This window comes from Gadus macrocephalus, chromosome 19 (genome assembly GCF_031168955.1).
Source record: "Gadus macrocephalus chromosome 19, ASM3116895v1".
Classification (NCBI taxonomy): Eukaryota; Metazoa; Chordata; class Actinopteri; order Gadiformes; family Gadidae; genus Gadus; species Gadus macrocephalus.
Window position 1 is genome coordinate 3817957 of NC_082400.1, and position 9609 is coordinate 3827565.

The following is a 9609-nucleotide window of genomic DNA, read 5'->3' on the forward strand; positions in this document are numbered from 1 at the left end:
ACACACACACACACACACATCCAAATATTTAAGATTCTCGAGTACACTGTCTGGGATCAGGCTTTAATTTTGATTGAGCTCCAGAATCTCCAAACTGCTAAATTAATATGCAAAAAACACACACAAAAAAATCATTAAAGCATCAGAGCTTTTTAGACATCGTGTTGTGGAATTATGAAAAACATACGGGTACAGGTTATAACTTCACACGTGGTTGATTTTCCTTCCTTGGTGTCAAATGACTTGATTAATTTATCCCTAATTTCGATAACCTGGGCTGATAAGGGAAAACAAACAGCTGCCAGGGGCCTAATCATAGTTTAATACTGTCTCAATCGTACGATCTGCTCATCTATCATTGGAATAAAAACAATGCCATGTCATTAATAATATCCTACCTGTCACATCTACAATATTAGGGTTACTAGGCCTTTATCTTCTTATAACAAATAAACGAGAGCATGAGTAGATTAATTATGCAGTTGGTTGGACTAACGCATCGGGGTGTAATTCATTAACCAGGGTCCATGGTGAAGTCTTCTCCGACCAAATGTCTATTTAATGGTCCCCGAGCTCTTTTAATCACCCGTCTGATGTATCGATCCGTGGTCGATCAGATCCACCATTACCCAACTTCTGGAGTACGTAAACATACTTCAGAAGGTCTCTCCTAGAGCTGTGATCAAGAGTCCAAAGGTTCTCGTTTCACGAGTTGTTGAATGTCTAATCCTTCGGGATCATTGTGGACCAAAGGCAATGTACTATTAATAATATTTTCCTTCAAAGAAAACGAAGCACCCACTTTTAAAGTTGAAAATCACCAATGCCATATTTAAACCCACAGAGCGGATTAGTGGATGCATTATTTCCATTGTTAACAGATACTAACTGTTTGTCTTTCCCCTCTCGATCACCAGTCAACGAAGACCCAGAGGTCACCAGGGGTCGCAGGGTCAGCCACCCCGCGCTCGTGTCATCTGACCTCATTTGCATAAGAGGTGACCTCTTGTGTTTCATCAGAGCGCACAGAGGACAGCAGAGTGGCCCCCTCTAGGTCCTCAACACAGAGTGGCCCCCTCTAGGTCCTCAACACAGACCGGCCCCCTGTAGGTCCTCAACACAGACTGGCCCCCTCTAGGTCCTCAACACAGACTGGCCCCCTCTAGGTCCTCAACACAGACTGGCCCCCTCTAGGTCCTCAACACAGACTGGCCCCCTCTAGGTCCTCAAAACAGAGTGGCCCCCTCTAGGTCCTCAACACAGACAGGCCCCCTCTAGGTCCTCAACACAGAGTGGCCCCCTCTAGGTCCTCAAAACAGAGTGGCCCCCTCTAGGTCCTCAACACAGACTGGCCCCCTCTAGGTCCTCTACACAGAGTGGCCCCCTCTAGGTCCTCTGCTCAACATCAACAGAGGACCCTCTGGTCCCTGTCGGACCCCCACGGACCCTCTGGTCCCTGTCGGACCCCGCCGGACCCCCACAGAGCCACCAGGTCCTCTCAGAAGGACGACCCCCTGTATCAACCGTCTGCCATCAGATGGGAGAGAAGAGCGGCTCTGCGGTTATCAGCGGAGTAGAGGCAGTTGTTAGGTCCTAAAACACTTTTACTACTAAAAGCAAGCGTGGAATAATTAAATCATTGCACCGCATTAAAAGTGAATGCAGCCATTGAGCTCAATGCAGCTTAATGTCATTTTAATGGATTAAAAAACATCAGAGAATAATTTTTCTTGTTTCAAAGGAACATGTACACTGAAAGTGTCATTCATAAACACCTTTGATAATAGTAAATTTGCCCCCCAACTAGCAAAAGCTCTGTTAAGGCCCTGACACACCAACCAGGTTATTGGACCGTCTCGCGAGACCGTTGACCTGAGACTGTTCGGTGTGTGCTGTGTGATCGGCCGTCCTCATGCCGTCGGTGATCTTTTCAAGCCCGTCTGGGTTCTTTCCGCCGATTGCACATGTTGAATCGGCCATGACCAAATCGGTCCGACTGACTTTTCTGCCCACGATCGGCAGTCGGAATGGTGTGTCATGTTCATTAGCCCTCCAGCAGAAGCGCGCCTTACTTAGTGGAGAATATCATGTCATTTTATATATAATATATATAACAATAAGATGAGTACAACAGCTCGAGGGCGGGCCAAAGCGAGTCCCGCCCCCAAGCGGGCTGCGTTTACGTCAACCCATCTCGAGGGCGGGCCAACACGAGCCCCGCCTCCAAGCGGGCTGCGTTTACGTCAACCCATCTCGAGGGCGGGCCAACACGAGCCCCGCCTCCAAGTGGGCTGCGTTACCGTTATCACGTCTCGAGGGCGGGCCAAAGCAAGCCCCGCCTTCAAGTGGGCTGCGGTGACGTCATCCCTGTTTGATAGTTCGGAGCGGGACGTTTGTCTCTCAGATTGTGAATATATTTACGTATTATGAATAAAGACCTAAAAAAACATTAATCTGTGCAATCTGTGTATGAGTAAGAGTTCTCTTAAGCTTAATTATTTTTTTCCGGCCCCTCCTATTACTATACCTATAAGCCTGGGTAAACAGGGTATTGATGGTTTACTAGATAGTTAGTCTGACGTTAATATCCTGAACAGCATGTTGTTGAAAAAGGGCAGATCTGGTTCAGAGATTAGAGTCTTGAACTGACGACTGGACCTAGGACAATGGATCACACTTTCAGATGGCTCATATCGATACACATACACACACATGTGTGTGTGTGACGTGTTTGTGCATGCGTGCGTGTGTGAGTACGTGTGTGCGAGTTTAGTGTGTGTGTGTGTGTGTGTTTGTGTGTGTGTGTGTGTGTGTGTGTATGTGTGTCGCCGTCTGTTTGGAACAGCCCGAATATATTAAATGAGTCTTAAACCGATCGATCCGATTTATCGGCAGTCTTGGCGATTTGGCTAGAAAAGTAGACTTCTTTTCGGTATTTCGTTATCAATAAGGAGTTGCTAGGAAAGAGACTTGTCCACTAGTGGCTAATGGGTTTGACTCCCAGCAGAAAGGTTGCCTATACATTTCCAATATCTTCTTATCACTGCTCTTAACCAAAAACTAAAACAAACTATCTACTTTAATATGTTTCTCTGCAAAATGTTTGACGTAGAATACTAAACAAACCCATCGAACTGACTGAGTCTATTGGCTAGTGCATTTGACTCCCAGAACACAAAGTTAGATCACTAAGTCTTCACACATCCAACCAGATTGGACCTGTGCATAGAAGGCCAGAGGTTAAAGTATTAAAAAATCGGCATTACATTTAAGTGAACCTATTTTAAGACGACTAACTTGTGAAGGCATTGGAGATTGCATTCATATGGCGTTGCGTAGTGTCTGTCTGTCTGTCTGTCTGTCTGTGTGTGTGTGTTGATTTATCAGAGAGCTCACTGCACACTGGTCATCCCAGTGGAGAGGTGAGTGATAAAACTATCCAATGAGAGACCGGGGATGATTAGGGAGGCACGTTGGTTCAGGGCCGGGTTGGGTGTCCAGGACACCGGGGTTACACCCCTACTCTTACGGTGAGGGCCCTGGGATCTTTAGGGGCCACCGGGAGGCAGGACCTCTGTTTACCGTCTCACCCCAAAGGCGGTGCTGTTGGACCGGACAGAGGGGGGCATTATAATCATAATAATACATTTTATTCAGCAAGCGCCTTTCAAACCCAAGGACGCTTTACAACGTGGGCAGGAACATAGAAAACTAAGTAACTTAATAAAAAAATAACACACGGAGACGAGCAGACAAAGATGAGGGGGGGTGAAGGGCAGCAGAGGCAAGCTTAAGAGTTTTGAGAAGAGTGTTGAAGGTGACCAGAGATGAGGCATTTCGGGGGGGGGGGGGGGGGGGGGGGGAGTTCCAGAGGGTGGGGGCTGGCCCCCCTGAAGGCTCGGTTGCCATAGGTTTGGAGCCTGGTGCGGGGGATACAGAGACAGCCCGCATCTGAGGGCCGCACCTTCCTGGACGGGGCGCGGGGCGTGGAAGAGGTCTGTAGGTAGTGAGGGGCGAGGGAACGGAGGGGTTCGTAGGGGAGGAGAAGGGGTTTGTAGTCGGGGCCGACGTACTGGAGCCTGTCCAGGGTTTTGCCTGCCGAGCTCCATGGACTCCAGCAGGGCTGAGGCTACTGATGAGTTAGTGACCTCTCACTTACTTATCCATATAAGTAGTCTTTTCCTTTACATAGTACAGGTTAAACATAATGAAGTACAATACCACCCTCGCGCTGGCGTGTAGTGGTTAGGGTTCCTGGCTCCCAGCACAAAGGCCTTGAAGGGGAGCTAGCCCTATCATCAGCGTCAGAGGGTTCTGCTACCTCTGTTAGCACTTACATATCAAGGGCTTCCATTCAACCTCAAGTGCAAGTCGTCTCGATGGCTATTTTTGAATTGTAGTATTTTGGAGGTTGACTTGGAAAATGTAATTATTTATTTCCCAATTCAGTTTGCATTAAGAGAAGAGATGGACGGAGAGAGAGGGCGAGTGCGAGGGAGAAAAGAGAGCAGAAAGGTAGGATTAGGAAGGAAAATTAAGCACAATGTCTCTGAAGAATAAGTAACTTATTTAATTGATTTAATAACCACAAGAAACACAATATGCTATTGTTCCTGTTCAATAATGCTGTTGAATGAAGTACCTACATAAATATATTTCAAGTATTAAATGAATCAAATATTTTCTCTGGGTCTACAGTATATTGTGTACGACACTAGACATTAGTATTACTACAGACTGATATGCAACATAAGGAACGGACCACTCTCAAGAAAGGCAGTGTATAAAAACATGTGGGGTACAGAGCTGAATGTTGTGCGTTCAGCGACCTAATCATAGCGGCGATTGTTAAAACGACAACAGTAATGTAAACATCATTCAATGTTACGTATTGTTGGAATGTTTTCTCTCTTTTTGCAACCAAAGGGGATCCCTATCCCAAACAAGAGAGAGGAGAGGGAACAAATTAAATTCAATGATGTTAATTAACAAACAGAATACGTAGTAATCAAAGTGTTTATGCTGTCTGGCTTCAAGCGGACGTGTGAGCCATGTGCTCCACACTGGAGGCCCCGGCTCCTTGAAGAGATAACGCTACGACATCGTTACCATGGAGCCCGCCTGGAGGTGTTTGCTCTGCACTGATTAATGACACTTGATTTGGGTCCAAAGGTGGACGGGGAACTTAGGAAACATTCGAACAATCTTTAAACAACAATATAAATATAGTTGAATCCTTCAAATCTTTCAATCAAAATTCCTGCAATTAGTTATTATTTCTGAATATTAGTTATACGTTCCCCGAGGTTTCCTTCTGCCATCAACCGCTGGTGGGGAAATAGGACCGCTATGACTTCTGACAGGGCACAGTCTTTATCATACCTGAGCCAAACAGGAACAATCCTCTGCACATGCCATATCCACTCATAGACTAAAAGATACTATTTTAAATTTTAAAACCATTACTGCACATTTCTTGAATAACAAACTCATCTTATTCATAACCCCCCCCCCCCCCAAAAAAAATGCGTGCTTCCCATGTTTGTAAAGATACTGTTTAAGCATGTTCACATCGCTGTGTACACACACATCAACACTCCATTCATTCCTCTATTACATCACATCTACCCACTCACACGATATCTAGAATTGATCATATGCTGGTTTATTAAGCCTAGCTGGTTAGCTGAGCTGATGTTAGGTAGCCAATAACTGAACTAACTTAGCGAGTGATAGTTAGCCTAGCTCGGGCAAGGTAGTTTGGGTTGGCATCTCGACTTGGTTGTATAGTTCTTTGTCAGAGCAAAAGCTTGTCCTGCTTTTCTATCTGGGATACTTTAAGGCATAAAAACCAAACAAAAATAAAAGGTCAATTTAGCAACAGAATAAATTAAATAAAAATATATGAGCTAGTAGGTTAGCTAGTAATGTTACAAAGATTACAATTTAACACACATCCATCCGGTCCTATATCTACGCTTACGGTTTGTCAGATAAAATTGCTTCACTGGGTAAATTTGTATGTTATACTTGGTTGAGCAACATTTTTACCAGTAAAATTCAAACAACAGTACAGAGACCTTATTTAGAGCTTGTGCGGTTACATAAAGTTATCAAAACGAAGGTTGCTAGGCTGTTTCTGGTGAGAACGTGAAAGGAATCCTTAAGGTTGTTCTGCTTGCACACAGAACAGTTCCGTGTCCTGGTCCTCGGAGAATGCGTAACCACGAGGCCGACTAGCCAAGGGAAGGCTAGCTGCAGAAGCAAAAGGTTCATCATCCGAGTCCAGGCGACCACCCAGCCACCGGTGTCTGGAGAACTGTAATGTTCTGCAAACCCAACGCCGGGACCGAGTCCCAGGACGGCCTGTTTCTGATAATCCACTGGACAGAGGAAACACAAAACGTAGAAACGAACGAACCGAAGACCACTGCCCAGATCCGGCTCTTAACAAAAGCATCCAAAAGCAGCGTGTCGTTTCCCCTGTTCAGCCCTCGACCTGGAAGGTCTCCAGGAGGTCCAGGTGATGGGGTGTGGAGACACCTAGGGGTATGTGGGGGGCCCCGAGGGCTATATGGGCGCCTAGGGAAGCGGAGGCCCCTAGGCACAGTGGGAGAGGTTGAGTTTCAGCAGCCCCTTGGTGTGCATCTTGTAGAGCAGCTTGAACTCTGCGGGCAGCTGGTGGGACTCCTGCCACTTGGTGGTGAACTTGGTGCCCTTCTTGTCATAGTAGTGGTAGGGCAGCTCCTTGCCCGTGTTGGGGTCCCAGCCGAACGGCCAGAAGCCATACAGGTGGATCTGGTCGCACATGGAGGAGGCCAGCGTGTACATGAGGATGCCCGTGCTCAGCCTTTTGGGGGACAGCTGCTTGGTCTTCCAGTAGCTGATCAGGAGGGAGAGAGAGAGAGAGAGAGAGATCGATGTCACTTTTGCATTTAAAACCAGTCAAAGTTCATCATAATGAAGTATAGTGGATTGATATAATGGAAATCTATTTGGATCAGTAATTCTTTGTTTTTATTGCTACTTGTTGTCATGATGACGGGTAACCAAGACATCAGAAAGTGGTGCCTGGTTGTCATGAAAACCTATTTCACTTGGTTGTCATGAAAATAGGTCTTAGTTGTTGATTTACTGCCCAATGTTCAATGGTCATCATGACAACGTGCCTTACTTGTTGGTCGCCAGAAAATCTGGACTTTCTTGTTGATGTAACCCATTATGTTCCACGGTCCTCATGACAACGTAGCTTACATGTTGATGCAGTGCCTGATGTTCCCTGGTCGTCATGACAGCGTGTCTAACTGGTCGGTCGTCCTGACAGCCTGTCTAACTGGTCGGTCGTCCTGACGGCCTGTCTAACTTGGGTCTCACCTGTTGACGTACTGCATGATGTTCCCGGGCCAGGCCAGCTGCACCTTCAGCTGACCCCGGTGCTCCACGAAGAAGTCGACCAGCGTGCGCGTGACGGTGGCCGACGTGTGGAAGAAGAAGGCGGGGATCCAGAGGATGGCGCCGTCCAGCCTCTTCAGGCTCAGGAAGAAGTTGTTGCGGTCCTGCACGGTGAGCAGGTTGTTGTAGTACTTCTCCAGGACGCTGGGGTTGAACGTGGTCATGTTGGTGTGCCGGCCCACGTCCTTCTTGAAGATCTCGGTGGGTGCGAAGTTGCAGCGGAACACGTAGTCGAACTTCTCGATCTGCGGGCCGCACTTGGAGCCCGTGAGGATGCCGCTGTTGCCCACCACGGCGCACACGTTGTAGTGCTTGTTGAGGATGGGCGAGGCCTCGGGCAGCAGCGAGTGGAAGCTCTGCCCGATGGAGAACACGTACTTGTGGCTTGAGTAGTCGTAGTGCATGAGCTGGCCCACGCGCACCCCGCCGCGAGTCAGGGAGAAGTTGTGGGGGATGTCGATGTAGCGGGAGATGTCCTTCCTGCAAGACAGCGACACGCAGCGTGGCACGGCCTGGGGTCAGACGCCTTGTGGAGGACGGCCTCATCAGGCTGTACATACAGCTGTAACACTCGTATGGGACAGGAGTCAGGACTATACATTTATACATTGTACACCAACGTATGAAGAGAAACGTATTGCTGGGTGCTTTAAATGTTAACGTCGTAGAACATGGAGAAGGCCAAGTGCATGTGTGTGAGTAGAGAGAGTAGTGAGTAGCGTGGGGGAGAGAATGATTAAGGGGAGTAAAGCACTGCTTATATGCTCGATCCACCATTTTTCCACTATCCTGATGATATAGATATCATAACACGATATGGGAAAAAATATTTGGACATGCCGACAGAAATGTGTTGCATGCCTTTAAGAAACGACACGACAGTGTAACCTCAAAGCATGGCGGTGTTAGGAGCAATACAAAATAGCACCATGACTGTAATGATAATAATAGAGGCTCACTACCCATTTAATTTATATGGGTTTATTTATTATGCACAGATTTATCATTACACATAATGGTTTGGCTTTTGATACGCTCTGTACATATCAGACAGAGAACCGGACATCTAGGCTGTTCTCAGTCCTCTATTGTGGTTTCTAACCTTTGGATAAAAAATAATGAGTTAGACAGTTGCCTGCTCACTCATAATAATATGAATATCAATAAATGGATAAAGGATATGACTGCATGGTTCTGGATTGATTATGAAATTGTGTGATCTCCAACACGCCGGTAATCACACGCTGGTTCACCGGAGGCATCAGGTTAGCAAGGAATGATATTCATCTCCTCGGACATCACCTTAAAGGTCCCATAGCATGCTACTTTATGGATGGTTTAAAATAGATATTAGTGGTCCCCTATCACAGCATTTGAAGACGATCCCGAAATTCAGCTGTGTGATGCAGAATTACAGTCAATACGAGCCAGTCGCACATGGAGCTTTCCCTAAACGAGCCGTTTCGGTGTCTGTAGCATTGATGCAAATGAGGAGTAGAGAGGCGGGTCAAGGAGGAGGTTGGGTGTGTGGCCCTGAGCAGCTTGCGGCCACGGTACCATGTGCTCTGTTTACAGTGGATGTATACAATGGCGAGGCACACACAGCCTTTGGCCGTGTTCTGTAAATATTCTAGAACACACAGGAGTCCTGGAGATTTATATCTAAATAATATCATATTATACATACAGTAGATATCTATATCATATCATATATATTATCACGGCCAAAAGCTGTGTGCGCCTCCAGACGATCTCAAACGACTGCGTCGGGTTCTCCGACGTCTCTGGTTCTTCTACTTCCACATCAATCTGAAGTAGACTGAACCGCGACATGGAGGAGGAAAGGATTGTTGCCCGCCGGAGCCTCGCTGCTCGCTGACCGCTTCCGAGGCCTCGGCAGCGGGCAGCGAGTAGTGGGCAGCGGGGAGCGGGGAGCAGGAGACGATCGTGGGCAACAATCCCTTTCACCTCCATGTCGTGGTTCATGTGGTGGTTCAAGGGAGTCAAAGCCAAAGTTCCTTTCCCCCAATTCCTTCTCAACCATGGCTGAAATAACCCCCACTACGAGTCTCGTTGTGGAAATATCAGAGACGTCAGAGAACCCGACGTGTTATGCATCCATAACACCAAAAGCAGAACGGTTTTCCAAATAACAAA

At 47.0% G+C, this 9609-nt stretch overlaps 1 protein-coding gene across 1 annotated transcript; it reads right to left on the reverse strand.

The window, feature by feature from the left end:
* Positions 1 to 4550: 4550 nt before the first annotated feature.
* Positions 4551 to 8477, reverse strand: st8sia3 (ST8 alpha-N-acetyl-neuraminide alpha-2,8-sialyltransferase 3). Its single transcript, XM_060038370.1, has 2 exons — positions 7375 to 8477; positions 4551 to 6883 (listed from the first exon to the last, which is right to left on the reverse strand). The coding sequence occupies exons 1-2, from the start codon at positions 7854 to 7856 to the stop codon at positions 6601 to 6603; spliced, it is 765 nt and encodes a 254-aa protein (XP_059894353.1). The 5' UTR covers positions 7857 to 8477; the 3' UTR covers positions 4551 to 6600.
* Positions 8478 to 9609: the final 1132 nt, after the last annotated feature.

Excerpts from the sequence above, each read along its gene's own strand:
- st8sia3 (XM_060038370.1), bottom strand. The coding sequence starts at position 7,856 with ATGCACTACGACTACTCAAGCCACAAGTACGTGTTCTCCATCGGGCAG. Across the intron at positions 6,884-7,374 it reads ATCATGCAGTACGTCAACAG|CTACTGGAAGACCAAGCAGC; the intron begins GTGAGACCCAAG and ends CCTCCTGATCAG.